The sequence below is a fragment of the Hippoglossus hippoglossus genome, chromosome 15 (assembly GCF_009819705.1).
Source record: "Hippoglossus hippoglossus isolate fHipHip1 chromosome 15, fHipHip1.pri, whole genome shotgun sequence".
Classification (NCBI taxonomy): domain Eukaryota; kingdom Metazoa; phylum Chordata; class Actinopteri; order Pleuronectiformes; family Pleuronectidae; genus Hippoglossus; species Hippoglossus hippoglossus.
The window spans coordinates 2133714-2153231 of record NC_047165.1 but is presented as its reverse complement, the minus strand read 5'-3'; the positions used below and the strand labels follow the sequence as shown (position 1 = coordinate 2153231).

Genomic DNA, 19518 nt, shown 5'->3' with positions numbered 1-19518 from the left:
AGCCGGATTTGCAATTGGATCTTCACTATATCATTCCCCTAAACATACCAGATTTTTTTTCTTCAAGATTTATGCATTATTCTTTATGAAATCAACAAAAATGCTGGAAAAAAAACCTATTTTGCAAGTTAAAGAAAGTGAAAGAAAATTTCTGGATCTGCCCCAAAATGTCGTGTCTTCTTCTTTGTGTTAATTTCTCCTGTGGTTTTTCCTTCTAACTAACTAACAAATGCAGATCGTTAAAAAAAAACTTTACAATCTGTTAAATTACATTATTTTATATAAACTTTGTTTGAAAGCAAAAATAAATAAATTAAACCGATGTCCTCAAAATCATTAAAATGGCAAACTTTAATATTGTCATGCAAGTTTTCCTGAAAAATCTTTTCTCCCCTTAGTGTGAAACCATTAGTTAAGAAAGTTTGAATCTTACCTTAACCTTATACCTGTCCTCACCACGTGTAATGCTGCTGAAGTAGAACTGACAGTTTATATACTCACTGTAGATGAGAGGTGTTCAACGACTTCCTCCCTCAGTCAGAACAGTTGATATTGGCATATTACCAAAGTCTAAAACCAAAAGTTTCCAACAGGACTGTTACTGTACTGAAGACACTTGGCTTGACCCCCGGGGGCCATTTATTTAATTTTCCATATCACGGTTCATCCGCTTTACCCACGATTCCCTCCGTATCGCATTCCACTCTTCCAAAAAAAATCATATTGCTGACACCAAAAATCCTCCCAACGAAAAACCCGTATGCTTCCATTTCCAGGTTTCCTCCTCCTATCTTGTCATTCAGGCATTGTAGTGAGCTTAACCCCCCCTTCTTTCTTTTTCACATCCTTTTCCCTTCTTCCATTTTTTCTTCTTTCTCTGCCCTGTCGGATGTATGTTGTTGACACGGAGGCATCTGGAATAATGGAATCTCTTGTCAGTGGCTTGTATTTTTTTTGCCCGGGCTGTTAAGGCCGTGTATAATAGTAGCCGAGGAAGAGGAAGAGGGGAGGTTATGTGCCACTGATAGTAATGAAGGTTGCCTTTTCATTTTTAATATGGAATGTTTGTGGGCCGAGGCAATGCTCGCCGCTAATCCTCCCCTCGAGCCGAGCTAGCTACATGGCTGTGTCAGTGTCACACACACACACACACACACACACACACACACACACACACACACACACACACACACCCAGTGACATTCACACAGACAGATAAAAGACACGCACACACAATACATACATGTGCACACTCTCCTCGAGGCAAGACAGGAAACTATTTGATAAGTCAGGGTGCATTTCTGCTCTTCGTGAAAATTGAACTCCCGTGTTTGTGTCTTAAGGAAATGCAGCCGGTTCCTGTAGCAGCAGATATGGTGTTTGTTCAATATGTGATGGATATGAAAAAGCTCATCGAGCGTAGATGCGTTTTGTAAACCTTTATCGGGACGGGGCATAATGGAACAGGCCGGGCGGCCGATTGAGTCAAATTACATCAGCTTGGCTTGTGATGAACGTGGGGTCAGCGCGAGTCACGTGCTGCCGCCACTGGACGAACGCCACCGCGCTTCTGGTTTGTCAGGAATGACCAGAACAATATTTACTCATATCTTAGAAATGACGCACATTTCTTGAGCACCCACATTTGATTAAGCTCCTTTTCTACACAGTGCGCTCACCTTCCGTACTCATTAGTGTGTAAGTGTGTGTTTCTTTTTCTTTTCGAGGTGTCGTTATGTTTATTTGTTTGTCTTGTGTGTTTGTTTCCTGTTGGCTCTGACTCCTGTACCGAGATGGGTGGTTTGTTGTGTATGAGAGAGAGAGAGAGAGAGAGAAAGCCTTAAAGTATGTATTTTTTTTTTTTTACCACAAGCTGTGAGTGTAGGAGTGTGAGTGTGTGTGTGTGTGAGTGTAGGAGTGTGTGTGTGTGTGATGCTGGCTGGGGTCTAGCGTCTGCGGCGCTGAAGTGTGCTGTGTGTCTAATTGCTTTAATAGCACCTGGTCTCTAATCCCAGGTAATTAGGGCGCTCAAATTAGACAGCTACTTTCAACCGTCACTTGAAAAAGCAGAAAGGGAAGGCCTGGAGGAACACCACTCCACACTGGAACTCTGCAAACACACACACACACACACACACACACACAATTTTAGTGACACATGCACACAAACTGTGGCAAAAGCAGGAGAAACAAGTTTAGTCCCATGTGCCTATGTGGGGTATGTGTAAGGTCAATGCAGAGAAGTGTATCAATCTTTATCCCTCAGGTCTTTTAAGTCTGAATATCCACATTGTTAGATTAGTCACTAATATACATATTTAGGTAAAGTGGACGTTTCCTCTTCACGTCCCCACACAGTGATTGACAGTGTTGTATAATTGCTGTTGACTTCACGACTTTCTATATATATATATAAATTTTTCTTGTCCACTTTTTTCTTTCAATTGTTTGACGGCACGCAGGCATTGTTGAGGTCGCCTCAAACGTGTCTGGAGAAGCTGCGGGGAAAGGTTAAGGCCCTCTTTTAAAGATGAGCCGGAAATGTCAAGTGTCCGTCCCTCAGGCTCCCGCTACCCTCTCCCTGTATTCCCTGCGACTGCCATCGGGGCCCGCATAACTCTCACACCCACTCTCACACACACACACACACACACACACACACACACACACACACACACACACACACACTGGTACAAAGGTTAGGAGTCGCTGTTAGAGATGGCCTCCAGTCCCTTTCATCTGCTTTGGCCCTTGTGGCATCTCGGCGGGCTCCAGGCTCACGGTCACAGGTTAAACGACAACAATAGATGAGCAAGAGGAAAGAATTGTCCAGGTGCTTACCGACTGCAGCAAACTTCCTCCTGTAGGTCGAGTACCACTGTTTTGTTTATGGCTTACGGACAGTACAAACTTTATATTCCAATAAAATATGTAATCAGCAACAACACACACAGACATCTTACAGGATCGGAATGATTGAATTCCACAGGAGAGAAATATACAAAGTAGAGATTGCAATCATACATCCCTGCAAAACCAGCTGCAGGTTTTTACATGTTCTGCAAAAAAGGCGTCAAACCATCACTTTAATTGTTTCCTCAAATTCAAATGACAAATTTGTCCTAAGTCAGGACTCCCTTCACTGTTTCCTCTTCTTGCAGTTGCACAAAGCCACCAACAGAGGGGGTCGGTTGGCCACCACAGGCCTTGTTACTCACACTCCTTCACTGTGTGTGTCTTAACAACTGGGTTAACTGGCTCTGGTGGTCGTTGTAAAACTAACACCTCTTTCATTCACGTCGCTCTCCTCCAAAGGTTAAGTAAAGTTTTGACTTTGTGTAACCGTCTCGTGTTGAGCAGAGTGAACCTCGCCTGGCTGCGTGGGGGGGGGGGGGCATCGTGATGAAACTGACACGTTACATCTGTTGTTCAAAGGAATATTCCACAATAAAGTACACAATCGAAACAGGGAAGACATGAAAGATGAACTCGAGGGCCTGGAGTCTGGGTGTGTGTGCACTGTGCGGTGGTATCAGGCCGAATCGAAGCCTATAAAATGTCTTAAATACAGTTTAGAGAAGCAGATTGTATCTTTAAAAGTCTCTTAAATATTCATTATTCCCTTAAATGTCGACTAATTTTGTGTAACCGCATTAAAGCTTTTAAAAAGTCCAATTAAGCTCAATCAAACTTAAACTTGGTGTCATGTAATTAAGGAAACTGGTCCTATTAGTCACGCGCTAATGTTATTGTCTCGTACAATAAGTAACACACACTCGGATTTTGAACATATTTCACAGCCTTTTGATCTCGAGCCTTTGATGAATTTAATGAAATCTCAGTGACATTTCGTTCATTTCTCTCTCTCTAAAAATGATCTGAGAGAATTAACCCATATCTGTCGCCGCATAACCAGATTAGTGAACGGCCAGCTGAATAATCAGAATAGCATTGGTTCTGCCGGCCGTCAGAGGAAGACCAGCGCCTCCGTGCCACCGAGGATTTGTGGGATTTGGAGTGTGGGAGAGAGAAAGGCTCCTAATGGCGAAAGGCTTTCCACCCAGATAAGACTTCAAAGGCGGAGCTAATTAATAATATGTTTACATTATCCACGGTCGTACGACGGCTTCATGAATGACCCTTCATTATGGTGCGTGTGAGTTCATCGAGTGACAGTATGCTATGTTGATTGGACGGGCGGATGTTGCTGAGTAAAAACTACTTTTTGTGGATACGGAGCTCGGACGATGACAACGTAGGAAGTAGTGACAGTAAAACTTACAGAATCTATATTACAAATAAAATTACATTATTTATTCTTAGCGGTATCAATGTTTTTATCCTTCATACTGTAAAAACTTACAGGATGTAATAGTTGTAATTTATTGAACAGGTATTAGAGCCCGACCCATTTATCGAAGACGAGGTCTTTGCTGAAATGCACCGATATGAAAATGTTTATTTTACAGAATACACAACAAAGAAAAGATGTCAGTTTTGTTGATATTTAACATTTATTTTATTAATTCAAGTTCTATATGTTTGATTTTATTTGTGTCTTCTTTCAATTTCTAATTAGGTTCATGGTTAAACTGTAAAATATTAAGCTTCAATTACAACTCTCTATCATAAAGGTTTGATAACAGAATCTTTGGAGTCATTGCCAAAGTTTTTGTTACATCTATCAGCTGATGTATCCGTATTGAAAATGTTTTACTCCCTAATATCTATAGGCACCAAAGATTCATAATTGTCAGGCCCCGATGAATATCAACATGTTGCATCAGTGCATTGATCCGTCCTCCTCCCTCTCTCTCCGCCCCGCAGCCCAGCCCCGTCCCGAGTCCGATTTTGGGAGGGAAGCCGAACGCCAGCCAGTCTCTGTTGGCCTGGTGCCGTGAGGTCACCAAGAACTACCGCGGGGTCAAGATCACCAACTTCACCACCTCATGGAGGAACGGGCTGGCCTTCTGCGCCCTGCTGCACCACTTCAGACCGGACACAATGTAGGAGACACACACACACACACACACACACAACAATGTTTCTCTTACAATGTAATGGATTGAATTGGGACCAGCAAGTGAAAGCTGGGTGGCAACCATCAGGGAAGAAGGAGGATTTTAAGGTCTCTACAAGATCAAGGGCACGTCTGGTGTATTTACATTAGATTAAGACTCATCATTAATCATATAGTGACATTTCACCTGTCATCGTTCCTGACGGCGTGTTTGATTAAGATGAAAGATGAAAGATGTGTCCACACTCTCAATTTAAAAAAAAAAAGAGTGGCATGTTTGCCGACAGCACCACTCTCTCCTCCTTGTGTGTGTGATTGTAATTCTGAGTGTCTTATGTGTGTGTGTGTGTGTGTGTGTGTGTGTGTGTGTGTGTGTGTGTGTGTGTGCGTGCGTGTGTGTGTGAGAGAGAGATAGTATTTAGTGTATGTAGCCACTAAAAAGTACAGCATATGGAAAACCTGCAGCCCCATCGACAGGAGCAGATCATTTATCAAAACCCAGCTCTGTGTACGTTTGTGTATGTGTGTGTGTGTTTATGCTTGTGTGCCTTTGCACTCCGGTGTGTTATTTTTACATATTTTCCACTCTATTGGTTCTGTTGATTGCACTGCTATGAAATTACATGTTACAGTTCTAATGCCATTACATGTGACGCATATTTAAACACACCTCTTTCTCCGCTGTTTCCCATTTTCTCTCCCTCTCTCCCCACTGTTCCTTCCAGAGACTACAAGTCGCTCAATCCTCAGGATATTAAAGAAAACAACAAGAAGGTAAGAGGCAGCCACCGCTGGGCCCTTCACACCACTTAGCTCCCCCCCCCCCCCCCCCCCCCCATCCACGTCTCCATTCGGCCTTATTTAGAGATCTGCCATTAATCCCTAGATGCAGATTGTATATGTGTTTACATGGTCTGACAGGGGAGGGTGGAAACACAGATGAAGGCAGGAAAAATGCATTTACTCAGAATCACACTCACCTGCTCCACAGCAAGAATGTTATATTGACAGTTTTCATAACACGCTGCCCCCTGCTGTGGTGTGTTCGTGCACGTGTGTGTGTCCAAAGCACGACCGAGTCACCTGGCAGAGGAGAGATAGTATCTGAACTCAGCAGCCTGCTGGGAGCTCACTAAACTGCTGTGTGTGTATAATAACAATATATTTATCTTGTGTTGATTATGTTTGTATATGTGGAAAAGCGTCTGCAGGAGGAGGTCTGCACGTGTTCGCGTGTCCGAGTATCATTCTCTCCGGTTTCATGCTTCTGCCGTCCTCACTTTTCTAAGAGCTGAAGAAATCTCAACCCACGCATGTGCCCACACCCTGAAACCTCCACTGAATAACCCATTCTCTTCATGAGGCCAACGTACACACACCTATATTCTTCCTTGCCCTATGTTATCATATCTACACATTCACAGTTCGAGGCGCACACACTCTTTCCCTCTGGCTCTTTGTGGGCTCATTCACTTTTTTCCATACACACACATGGACACTGCTGTTTCCCCCACTTTTACTCTGTTGCTACACAATCATACACACACAGACACACAGGCGCCCGGTCCCCTCTCTGGCCCTGAGGGCTACACAGAACGATATGCGTCGGGTTCCTCCAGCTTGATTTCCTCTTCTCATACACACTCTGGCTCGGTGATAACCTCTGGTGGCCCTGTTAGGCATGAATGCTACCCTGTTGACAATAACCATAGTGGAGGGAAAGGGAGAGACCCAATCCCATATCTGCTAACTGCCCCTCACCCCCCTGCAGGTGCTCAAGTAGCCCTGAAGAAATTGGCTAGATATAAGTAATATGGGAATATGCCGTAGAAGGTGATAGCTGGTGAATAGCCGCAGCACCGAACCCGGTGTGCCGCGACTCGCCTCCATGTCGAGACCTGGTGTCGATGTATATTTGACCAAGCGAGCGCTTCCTTTGCAGTGAACTGTGAAACAATCTCAAGTCAGAATCAGAATGAGGAAGTTTGATGCAGATTGTTTTCATTAACAAACATCACACAGAGAAACCATGAACACTGGAAGGTGTTTTCTCTCCTGTCCAGCCGGATTACATGAATCCGGACCACGGTGACAGATCCAGGGTTTTTAAAGACTTTCTTTTACATTGCTAGTTAGGTTGTTTTAGACATTTTCATCAATTTCCCAGGGAATAATTCATCTTAATGGGAAAAAAAAGTTATATTTAAGTGTGTGGAATTTGTGCAGATTGATTGAATTTAAAAGGACTATTGGGAATCGTGCTCCTCTGAGTGTCATTCTAGTTTGAGATGTGATTGGCATATTTCCCGTAGCGCCACATATCTGCAAATGAATGATACTTGAGGTTGTAGGTGTTTGTGAAAGCTGAGCAAAGGGAAAGAGGCATCATGCATCATGTGGTGTCATGTAGCACCCTGAAGGTGTCGAACGAGACAAGGGTGTCCATGGTGCTGCCTGCAAATATCCAGAGGAACCACTCACACCAGGGTGAGGATCACACAGTGAAAACAGAAGAGAACTAGGAATTAGTTTGAGGAATGAAAGACAGTGATGTTAAGAGACTTACTCCCCATCCAGTGTTGTACAGAGCTGCTTCATATAAGAGTCATAGGGACGCACAGAATTTATTGAATGGACGGCAGAAATGGAAATGTATAGAAACGACAAGCATCTCTGCTTTTCATGGCTCGTTGATAGACGTGCCCCCTCCTCCTTTCACAGTCTATCTGTGAGGAGTGATTGCAATGAGCCCAGACTGTGCTGCTGAATTATGACAGATAAGGACAATCAATATTTGGGGGGGGGTGAGAAAAAAGAAAAAAGCCAAAGAAGTGAATATTTAGAGCAGATACAACCTTGATCTATTATCAATGGACATGTGTATGCATGTGTGCCGGCCTTTGGATGTATTCACACTTCATCTGTGCCTTTTGAGGAATCTGCATGATGAGAGCTCTGGTGTGTATTTGTGTGTGTGTGTGTGTGTGTGTGTGTGTGTGTGTGTGTGTGTGTGTCTGTGTGTGTGTCTGGGTGTGTAATGAGGCCAAGGAGAAGTCATTTGTCATGCCATCTGATAGTGTAGCACCAAGCACCAGGCTAAAGCACCCAGAGCACAGCCGCGAGGGGCCGGGCTGAGGGGAGGGGTGTAGATGATTGACAACGATAGATAGCTGTCAGTCACAGAGAGGGGGAGTGGGTGGGGGGGCAGGGAGCCGCGGCCCGGGGCAGGCGACCGTGACATTTAGTCCAGACCAAAAGCTTTGTCATTTTCCAAATACAGTATACAAGATTCATACTGGACAGAGAGGTTGCTCTGATCCATCGGAAATACTGAAGATGAGGTTTATTGATGGGCTTCTTTCAGATGTTATTGACCAAGGATCAGGGTAATAATGGAAATCTGTATCGTGCATAATAATATTTCTTGATAAGAATATATGTCATCATATTGGATTTGTTTCTACAATCACACACAAGCTGCTTAAGCTGCTGATATTCAAGTCAAGTTGGTCTTTTCCAGAACTTTTCCTGCAAGATGTTCAGAAAATGTCAGAGTGTGAGAAGACGATAGGAGAGGAGCCATACACGTAGATATCGGCTTGGAAAGACCAGATTAAAGAGCTTTTGTCTTGTTTAGAACCGACACTGATGTGGATGAGCTGTAAACAAAATAAACCCACTAAGATTTCCACGGCAAAATCTATACATCCTGCTTCCTGCTGCTCCACCCAGACTCCACCCCTTTGCCTGATTGCTCCAGAAACGTCCCTGTTGTTGTGAACACGTCCGACCTGGACGATCTCCTGCTGCGTCGGTCATACGTGAAACTCCAGAAAATGTTAGTTTCCAATTTTCTGGAGTTCAGCGATTCAATTAATGGCAGAAAGCACTTTTTCACTGAGAAGAAACGTTTGCCAACAACTACAGCGCTTCTCCATTTTAGAAAATGAAAGTTTATATTTTTGTAGCCATTTTTTAAAATTATGCTTTCAGTCCGAGCCGACAGCCATTGGGCCGAGACGGGGAAGTCACAACATTTTGAGAGACGACTTCCACATTGCTGGGTTTTCTGTTGTTACCTGGGATTTGCCGGCAGTGAGGATGGACAGAAGAGCTGTAGGAGAAGATATAAGCAGAATAAAACATGACACTGAGGTCAAAAAGACTGTAGCACATGTCAAGACTAACGTCGGCCCTGAAACAAAACCCTGCTCGAGAGTCTCCCTCCCTCCCCCCCCCCCCCACCCCCCTCATACAGCTCTCACTTTCTCCCACTCGCTCTTTTCTCTCTCTCATTCTTTCATTCTGTCCCCATTGAGCAGCGAAGTTGTCGCTCTCTTTCACAGCCTCCTCAGGGTGAGAGGGGAACAATGCAAGCACACTTTGGTCCCCTGAATACGTGTTAGAAACCCAATCAGGCCCTCTTATTCCCCCGTATTCTTTCTCTTTCTTTTCTGTCTTTCTTTTCTCTCTCACACTCCTTTTCTGCCATGCAATGGAGAGAGAGAGAGGGGCGGGGGGGGTGCTCGCTGTAAAGGCAAACTCGTCTCCGCTCTCTTTTCTTTTTTCTCCGCCGTCACCTCTTTCTTCCTGCCTTGTCTTTGCAAGTACAAACACACACGCACACTAACATACACCTCATTTCCCTGTGCGGGTATAGATGTTCCCCCCATTGTTGCCCGCTCCGTCCAGAGAAAGGGACAAAGCGGTGAGAGTGAAAAAGATTTCGCTCAACAAAAGACAACATAATTGATTGTAAATGGAGAAATATTACACAGTCAAAAGCACTTCCTCCTTATTCTCCATTTCCACCCTCTCCGTTCTCATGTTCCCAGCTCTCTGTCTCACTTGATGAAATAAGATTAACTACATTACGCAGAGTTTAAACCTGGACGGTCGGCGGTTCATTGTCCTGAGCTGTGTATTAAGTGATAAATTGAGATTTCAAACACTTCAGACTGACTGATTTATACAGATTCATATATTATTCATGACGTATGACTTCACACCACCACTTAATAGTAATCCTGCTGTACTCACCTTACAGCTTAATTGAAAAAGAACTGGAAAAACATTTAACTCTTTACATTTACAAGTTGAATGGAAGTTGGTAAAGTGCATACCTAGGCCCAACAGTCGCTTTATGAAACCACCACTCATAGTTTGTTTCGTCAGGATTCATGAATTATGTTTAAAAAATCCCATCTTCCCTCTTTCTATACCGATTTTCACCCTGTTTTTGAGTTTGTCCACTCAGAAAAAACGATAAAACACATTTTCCCCTCTGACAGCACACAATACGAGCTTAGTCTTTTGTAGCAGAACTCCTCGCTTTAAGTTCAGTCACTCAATTAAAATGGCGGAAAAGAAAATATAGCCCACGAGAGACCATCACTTGAGACAGTAGCTTTACTCGAAAGCTCCCACATCTAATGGATGAATGCAAAGCAGGGACTTAATGAAAAATCATACATCCTCAATAGACCCCGTCCCTGGATAAATAAGAAACATATGAAGGGGGGGGGGGAGCAGGAGCAGGCTCTTCAAAACAATCCCTGGATAAATAAAAGTTGAAAAACATGGCGGGGTGTTTGGAAGTCAGCGAGGGAGACGGAGAGAAAGAGGACGAGATTGATAGACTGGAGATATCTGCAGAGGCAGTGAAACAAATGAGCACCGCAACAGGTTGGAATTTGATCAACACTATCAAGCAGGCCAGATACAAGCTGTGATACCAGGGAGAGATGGGTTTGTGTGTGTGTGTGTGTGTGTTTGTGTGTGTGTTTGTGTGTGTGTGTGCGCCGTTTAATCTATTTATTTACCTGTCATTGGCTGCGATAATAGTTTTCATCCCTTCTCTCTCTGTCTCTCTCAGTCTATCTGGTGATGGGGGATTGGGTTTCGTGTGTCGCTTGATAATCAAACCTGTATTTTCTCATCAAACTCTAATCAGACCAATTACACGCGTGATGGAGAGCGTGGGCAGGTTGATGTAGGGGAGCGATAAGCGCGCACGCACACACACTTTGGGATTAAGCGCTCTGTCTTGGGGTATCTGCGTCTCTTATCGGGGACAACCATCCCTGACATGACCTGTCAGCAGTCATGCCAAAGGTGTCTCACACACAAACACACTCGTGGATCGTCCGTGCAATACATCAAGCACCAAACACAACCAGAGACCAGACTTCTCAGCAACTACTGTCACCCCACATCCATCCTCTGTCCTTTCTATAATGCAGCATATTCAGAATTTCGTTGCTTTGCTTTATTTGATGAATCTATAATTGTGTCACCTTTTGTGTCTTGATTTTTTTTATGCAGGCGTATGATGTCTTTGCGAACCTGGGCATCTCCCGCCTCCTGGAGCCGTCTGACATGGTGCTGCTTGCTATTCCTGACAAGCTCACGGTGATGACCTACCTGTACCAGATCCGCGCCCACTTCTCCGGCGAGGAGCTCAACGTGGTGCAGATAGAGGCCAACAGCAATCGCAGCACGTACAAAGTGGGCGACTTTGAAACCGACACGAACGCCTCCATAGGTCAGGACAAGTTTTATGCCGAACTCAGCGAAGTGCAGCCCCGCCAGGCTTCCTCTGAGCCGGCCGGGTCTGCTGGTGGTGTTACCTCCGAGTCCAACGGCACCAAAGCTCCAGAGGAAGAAGCCACGGAGCTGGGTTGGAAGGCTGATGTAGCAGCAGTGTCAGCCAGCTTGCCAACAGCAGGGCATTCGGAGTCGTCACCTCCTGTCCCATCACCGCGCACAGTATTACCCACCACAGCCACAGACTCGACCCACGCCTCGCCGCCAGGCTCGGAGGACAGGGGGCATCTGCTCAAAGCTAACACTTTAGACATTAGTGAGCTACCGCAGAGGGTGGAGAGAGAGATGGAGAAGGAGCGACAGCAGAAGGAGCGACAGCAGAAGGAGCGACAGCAGAAGGAGGTGGGAGAGGAAAGACAGGAGGGAAGTACCGAACCGGCGTCTCCGACCAGGAGAGGGGTCCCCTCCTCACCACCCCACCAGAAACTGGGCTTCTCCTACAACAGGGACGCGGACCTCATCAAGAAGAAGAGGGCCAGCCTGCGCCAGTCTGAGTCTGAGCCCGCCTCAGACACCTGCCCCCCCGCCGTCAACCACACAGACACGCCTCCCAAACAGGTAAACACCCCGAACAGTAATAACTCACTGAACATTCAAGATGCAGATATTGTCATTTTACAAGCGCAGTGAAAATACGAAGATGTCGTCCTCAAATCAAATTATGCCTCTTATAAAGATTGACAAAGGAAATATAGAAATATGAAAAAAATAGGCTAAACTATATGATAAAATATAAATAACACAAGTTGAGGTTAAGTGACTGATACACAGACTGATAAGTATGACAAATAATATAAATAATATGATTATTGCACAGTGTATTAACTGATATGATAAATATGAACATATAAAATTACATGAGAAGAATCCAGAGTGATAAAAAAGTGATTTACATACTTCAGCTGCTCGTCAGGTAGATTCAGTTAAAGGTAAATCTTACATAGGAGTGTTTTATTTCACTCTTTTCCAACTCGCTGCAGGAAGTGAGTGAGGACTGCAGGCTGCTCAGTAAACCTCCACCTAGTCAGCGCCGTCCACCAGCACCTTGCATGTGAAGCATTTAGGAGACATCAGGAAATTGTCTCATCATTCACGCCACACTTTAACCCCCCCCCCCCCACAGGTACATTTTCAACCTGTGGGAAACACTATACTGAAGCTGTGACATATTTATCTTAAAAAGAAGTTGTTGATTTCATTGTTCCTCCAGTGTTTTGAATATTCACAAACACGTCCTTTAAAGGTTTGTAAGAAATGAATCAAGCTAACTCACGTGTAATAATACTCCTGTACCTTAAACAACCTCTAGGATGTGGACGCGTCTTAAGTCCAGTATTAAGATTCCGGCAGCGTTTCCCTGTGAACACCAGCCTGTCCCCTAAATGGATTGTTCAGGTTTTTTATCCTTGCACCCAGGCTTTGATTGAAACTTTCGCAGTTACATCAGTCATAAGACAGAGGCTGCGGTGAACACTCATTCCCTTCTGGCGCTCGCTAAGCTTCAAATCCCGACCTCGTTGATGCCGCTGCGGAGATGACCGTACCGAATTTTTCCCATTCTGCATTAGATGTTGTCGTCACCTGTCTCTTTGCCGAGACCCAGACGCATCAAGGCCGGGCCGTTAACCTGTGGCGACTATAGAAGGCAGCCAGGAGAACCCCCTGCTTTGACATTTCATTATATTTTTCATTATATTTCTCATCCCTTCAGTTGATGGCAGTTGGCGCCGTGATCGCTCAGGCGTGGCGACGCTTTGCGCGGAGCACACCTCATCTCGTCTCTCACACGCTCCGGCGTGCACCTGCGTGCTTGTGTGCACACAGTCAGAGACAAACACACATTGAATGCATCGCTGCCGTGTTGGTTAACCGCAGATTACAGCTTCCTGTTTACAAGTCAAAAGGTCACGGGGCAGGCGGGGGCCTGCGGGGGCCTGCGGGGGGGTTATGACAGCTATGACACCCTATTTTGATCCGCTCTTATCTAGTTAGCGGGAGGCCTCCTCGGCTGCACCCGGGCCAGATTTGACTTGTTGAAAGGATAAACATGTTTTAGTCTTATTAACAGCTTGACTGTAATATTCCTCGGTCTAATCCAAATGTAAAAGCTCTGTTTGCACTCCTTTATATCACAGCCAGGATTAACCTGCAGATAAAACTCTAAGCTAGGTTTTTATTTTGTATTTTTTGCCTTATTGTCAAAGCCGTCACTCTCCACACCACCGGGCCCAGCTAGTGAACTGGGCCATAATGTTCGACTGTAGGTTCTGTATATACCCTCCTGATTGGATGAATCATTTTCCACCACCCTTTGCCTACTGTACAACTTGTAAACAAGAAAACTGAAATATGTCGATATATAATTTCTGTGATATTTCAATTATTTAGGCATCGTCAGTTTATTTGTGAAGAATCTCCCATAAAAGCCACATTATCAAGAGGTACCTTTGACATTTGCCTGAATACCTGTGGTTAATGTTGTGTTTCCTGTTTTAAAGGAGCCGACGCCTGCAGCTGTGTCAAGTCCTCCGGCTGAGAAGGTCAGTTAAGTCTTAAAAATGCTGTTACGTTAACAATATGTATTATATCCTCTAAAAGCAAGTTTACAACAACTTACAGAGCTCGTCAATGTCAGTTTTAAAGGAAGTGAACTCTACCTATTTCCGTTTATTGTTTGTTGTTTTATCTGATCATGGTTGTTTTTGTTTTTTCCTCACAGAAGGTTCTCTCTCGTCAAGAGGAGCTGAAGGAGAGAGCCCGCCTCCTCCTGGAACAGGCCCGCAGAGACGCTGCCATGAAGGCCGGCAACAAGAACGTTCCCAACTCAGCCGCGACGGCACTAACCAGGACCACAACCGTCTGCGATGTAAGTCAAAGTAGTGTGTGTGTGTGTGTGTGTGTATGTGTGTGTGTGTGTGTGTGTGTATGTGTGTGTGCATGAATTCATTTATTTGGTAGTCTTAAAATGATACTGTCTGTTTGAAACACTACACATCAGGTTGATTTTGTGGTAATTCTTAAAAATGATGAGACCCAGTGTGGATCAGCCTGGTTCCTCAGGTGTCTGAGGACGGGGCAGGTCTGTCTGATTTAGATGAAGGCCGCCCCCCTTTCAGCCTCTTGTCTCCGTGCACTGGAGTGAACAGCGTCACCTGTGTGTGCAGGAACAGCTACTAGAGTGGCCATCCGCCCTTTCAACACCCTCGTGTCACTTCCACAGCTCTGTATTTGCTGCTCGCTACACTTGCAACACACTGGAAAAGCCTTGTCCAAACTGTCTCATCCTCCGTCGGTCCACTATGGTAAATCCGTCATGAGAAGGCTTTGAGAGGGAGAGACTTTTTCTTATTAACTCCTGCTGAGACTCTCTTATGGACTGCTGAACGTCACAACCTGAACATGTCACTGAGAGAAACTAAAACGTGGATGGACTCCTCCAACCTCTCCCTCTTCTCTCCTTCAACACTTTCTATCCCCTCTCTCTTTGGTCATCTCGACTCTGCACAGTTTTTTACGACATCCCGATCAAATTTGCTGCTCCCTCACTTTCCCTGGAACACTAAGTAAATGTTGTACACAAACACCTGTCAGCAAAAGTACATTCATGGTAAAGGAAGTGGGGGCGAGAATCACTGTACCGGAGCAAACTAGACTAGAGAAGACGCCAGTGAAATTGCCAGCTCTGAACCAAGCACGCTCCACTGAACATAATATACTGGGTGTTGGAGGGGGGGGCACTCTGATGGACCAGGAGTTACTCTGGGAAGGCATCCTGGTCAAATCCTCACTGACGTTTTCCAAATGTCTCAGAGAAAGGAAAAGAGGGGGTTAGAGAAAAATATGTCTTTTGAGAATTGTGACGACAGGGGATTTTAGGGGTAAAATGAAATAAATACCTTTTGGTAATGAAATATCTAAAAGGCAGCAGCCGCATGCGCCTGCGTCTGCTGCCTGAATCCTGAAAGAGAAATATGCCCTTGAATTAGATGTTTTTCAATATGTGTGTGTTTGTTGTCGGTGTTTGTGTGTGTGTGTCTGTGTTTGTGCACGCCTGCAAATGTGTGTTCACGCCACAGCAATAACCATTCCACCATAATCTAAGGAAATAAACGAGGACCTTCCAAGGACTGGTGGCTTTAAAAGTCTTCAGAGGCAGAAAGCAAATTAAAAGAGTTTTTCAAAGCCGTTGCATCGCCGATATATTTCCTTTGCTACAAAAAAGGGTCCTCTTCTGTTCCTTGTTGTGCAGCAAGATGGCCGACTTCACTTAGATTAGCTCCTTAAAGCAGCCAGACCCACCCCTCTCTCTCTCCTCTCTCCTCTCGCTCTCTCCTCTCTCTCTCTCTCCTCCTGATTTCCTTACTCATTTCCAAGGACAATTGGTTAATAACCCCCTCACACACACACACACACACACACACACACGCACACACACACACACTTCTCCCATGCTTAAGGGACGGAGTGTACGGAGGAGGGGTAAGAGGGAGATATTGAATTGTTTACACTTTTTTTAATAGAAGACATTGATCAAAGAAAGACGACTGGCCCCGGGGCCAACGTGCTGATAATTGTTAGTGATTCAGATTAGATTACTTGATGTCTTGTTTTGATTAGTGTGAGTGTGTGTGTGTGTGTGTGTGTGTGTGTGTGTGTGTGTGTGTGTGTGTGTGTGTGTGTGTGTGTGTGTGTGTGTGTGTGTGTGTGTGTGTGTGTGTGTGTGTGTGTGTGTGTGTGTGTGTGTGTGCGTGCCCTATGTTATCAGCTGGAGAGGCCCAAGCCGTTCCCATTTAACTCTCTATCCGTCTAAGTAGGTGCTTTGCGGTTTAGCATGCATAAGGTATAATTTAATTCAATTAAAGCAGGCTGCATTCTTCCAGGGAAGTGGCTAATGTGCCTGCAATAGAATGATTCAGGCGGGGGGAGCGGGGGGGGGTTTGCTGTTGTAGGGATGTAGCGTTAAAAGCACATAACAAATCGGCTGTTAACTACAATCAATCAATGCATTAAACTTTATTTGTTTAGGATCTCTCATTCAGGTTAGTGCTGTTCAAAGTGCTTCACAATGACAGACGACGCGGAAATAATATTAATTTAATAATGTAAAATAGATTTAAAAAAAAGCTATAATTGCAATATAACAATAAACAGAAAGCTGCCTCTCACGAGTCAAGAGAGAATATAAACCCTTGATTGTCATTGTATTGTACAAAACTACAATGACATTAAGTATAAAACAACCTAATAAAGATAAAAGGAAATAATAAATATAAATTGCTCTAGTTTTCACTGTCCGCAATGCACTGATCATCATAATATTAAAAGGTTAATTGATAATCATATTAATAATCCAAGGTCAGGTGTAATCACTGGTAAGACGAGCTGGGTCCGGACATAAATGTTGAAACTATTCAGATTCAGATTGACGAGGCCGGCTTTATTTTCTACACGGCTCAGGTCTGTACTCAGGGAGAAACCAGCAACACTCCTGGATGTCGGGGACCTGGGAACAAACTCAGTGCGGTCGGGTTCGCTCCCAAAGAAACAGACCGTCTGTGGGTTTCAGGTCTGAAACATGCGTCCTGAGCTGCACTCTACATATAAAACATAGCACAGCTACAGTCACTGCCGTCAGCATGATTGTAGCTGGATGCTGGTGTGTGTCTGTGTGTGTGTGTGTGTGTCTGTGTGTGTGTGTGTGTTAGCCCTGTTCTCTTGACCTATGCTCTCCCTCCTGCCATCCCTAATTGTAGCCCACAGTGACTGGTTCTTTCATCTAAGGTCACAGGTTCACTTTCCTCTCCTCCTCATCCCTCTCTGTCGCTCTTTCTTTCTTTTCTCCACCCACCGACTTACCCATCCCTTGGTTTTTTTTTTGTGTGTCACGTTTCTCGTTCCGTTTCTCCGCTGCGCCTCGTCTTCTCCTCCTCTTGTCTCGTCGGCCGTCCTCGTCTCTGTGATCTCTGACGGACGAGGAGTCGTACTAATTATTTTCAAGCCCCACCGCCCCCCCTCCTCGTTCTCCTCATAGGTGGCCTTCCAAACATATCAGTAGTCACAGTGCTGATGTCTTGTAATGTTGTAATGTCACCACCCCCTACCCTCACTGCAGCCAGATGGGTAATTAATGAGCTTCCCTAAAATATGTAGGGCCAGGACTTTATTCTCGTGTTTTATTCCACTTTTTTGTTTTAGTTTTCTACTCGTTCCCACTGGTATTATTTTAATGGAGAAGTGTATGTGTGTGTATGTGTGTGTGTGTGCACGTCTGTGTCTATTCGCTTCAGGTCTTTTCATCCATTAGCAGATGAGAACAGTAATTTCACAGCGGCCTGGCCAGGCTAATTATCAGGATCCACACCGGGTTTTGGGAGAAGTGTGTCTTTTTGTGTTCTGTGTGCACGTGGACGCACAAGCACGTGCTCCTGTGTGCATCTGTCTATATGTCTGTAAAGCAAAAATGTGTGTGTGTGCACGTATGTGGCACCTCTGCACTTTAGCATTCTTTTGAACACACACACACACACACACACACACACACACACACACACACACACACACACACACACACACACACACGCACACACACATGCCTTGGTGTTTTCCAGGTAGAGAGAGTTCCCCTGCTCACTGACTCGTTGTGATTCCTATAATTGGGTCCTGTTTGATTTTTGCCGACCAGCACCCCTACCTCCTCCTCCTCTTCCTCCTCCTCCTCCTCCTCCTCCTCTCCCTCCCCCTCCTCCTCCTCCTTCGCTCCCTCTCTTCCTCTCTGGAGTGGACGGGTCTCCTGCGTCTCTGCTGTTGTGACCTGTGGGTGTTGTCATCTGCTCCCATCTGCCGTCTGCCCTTTGATCCTGACTCCGCTGCATTTCTTTCTTTCCTAGTTGCTACTCCCTTTCTCTCTTCCTTGACTCCTTCTCTCCTCCCTCCCTCCCCTCCTTCCTTCCTTCCCTTCTTCCGACCTCACTTCTTTCCTTAACTCCTCCCTATTCCCCTCCCTTTCTCCCTTCCTTCCTTTTGTCCTTCCTCCCTCTCTTCCTTATTACCTTCCTTCCTTCCTTCCTTCCTTCCTTCCTTCCTTAATGTCAAGGCTCAACCCTCTGCCTGAACCTTGACATTCCTTAAAATTGTTATTTCTGCGTTATTTCTGATTGTACTGCATTTACTCTAAGTAATTATGGAGAAATATTTAATTTATAAGAACATTTTAACAGACGACATGTTACGTGGTTGTTGGCTCTGAACTTTAAAATGTGCAGGTTTCATTTTCAGGTTTCAGGCAGCGAACCAATCACAACAAAGAAACAGGAGCCGTGTTCTGGAAAACAAATTGAATGCATGTAATCTGATATAATCCTGTAAATCATTCGATAATCTCACTGCATAAAGAAAATTTGTCAATCTTCAAAATGCAAGTATGTCCTCGCGCACTCTCCTTGTTGTCAACATTTTGTCCTTTACTCCTCCTCCTCCTCCTCCTCGTCTCTCTGTCCTCGCTCCTTTTCAACTTCCTCCCAGCAGTAATAGTTTTTCTCCAGGTCTCATTTTAATGTGGCTGCTTGTCCCTTTCTTCTTCCAGCTCTTTCTCTCTCTCTCTCTTCTTCCTCTTCCTTCACCCCCTCCAACCCCTCTCCACCCTCCCTTTTTTCTCTTGCTCTCTCTTTTCTTTTTGAAGAATGTGCCCTTAATGAAACTAAATAGTTTGCCGGGGAGTTTCTTTGGGCTGTGTGTGTCTGTGTGTGTGTGCGTATGGTCTTGGAGTGTGTGAGTATGTGTCGTGGCTGAATTGGCTGGAGTGGAGATCAAAGTGAACCTCTAAATTGCGTGTGTGTGTGGGTGTGTGTGTAACGAGAAGGAGAGAGACAGCTCTCTCAGTTGCATCACTCGGA

The 19518-nt window shown here is 44.9% G+C and overlaps 1 protein-coding gene across 1 annotated transcript in view; it reads left to right on the top strand.

Annotated features, from left to right (window-relative positions):
• The window catches only part of ehbp1 (EH domain binding protein 1), a 126687-nt gene that overhangs the window by 54339 nt on the left and 52830 nt on the right, over positions 1 to 19518 (top strand). The window contains 5 exon segments of the mRNA XM_034608072.1: positions 4828 to 5006; positions 5746 to 5794; positions 11345 to 12184; positions 14125 to 14166; positions 14346 to 14492. Of these exon segments, the coding sequence (XP_034463963.1) occupies positions 4828 to 5006; positions 5746 to 5794; positions 11345 to 12184; positions 14125 to 14166; positions 14346 to 14492 (1257 nt within the window).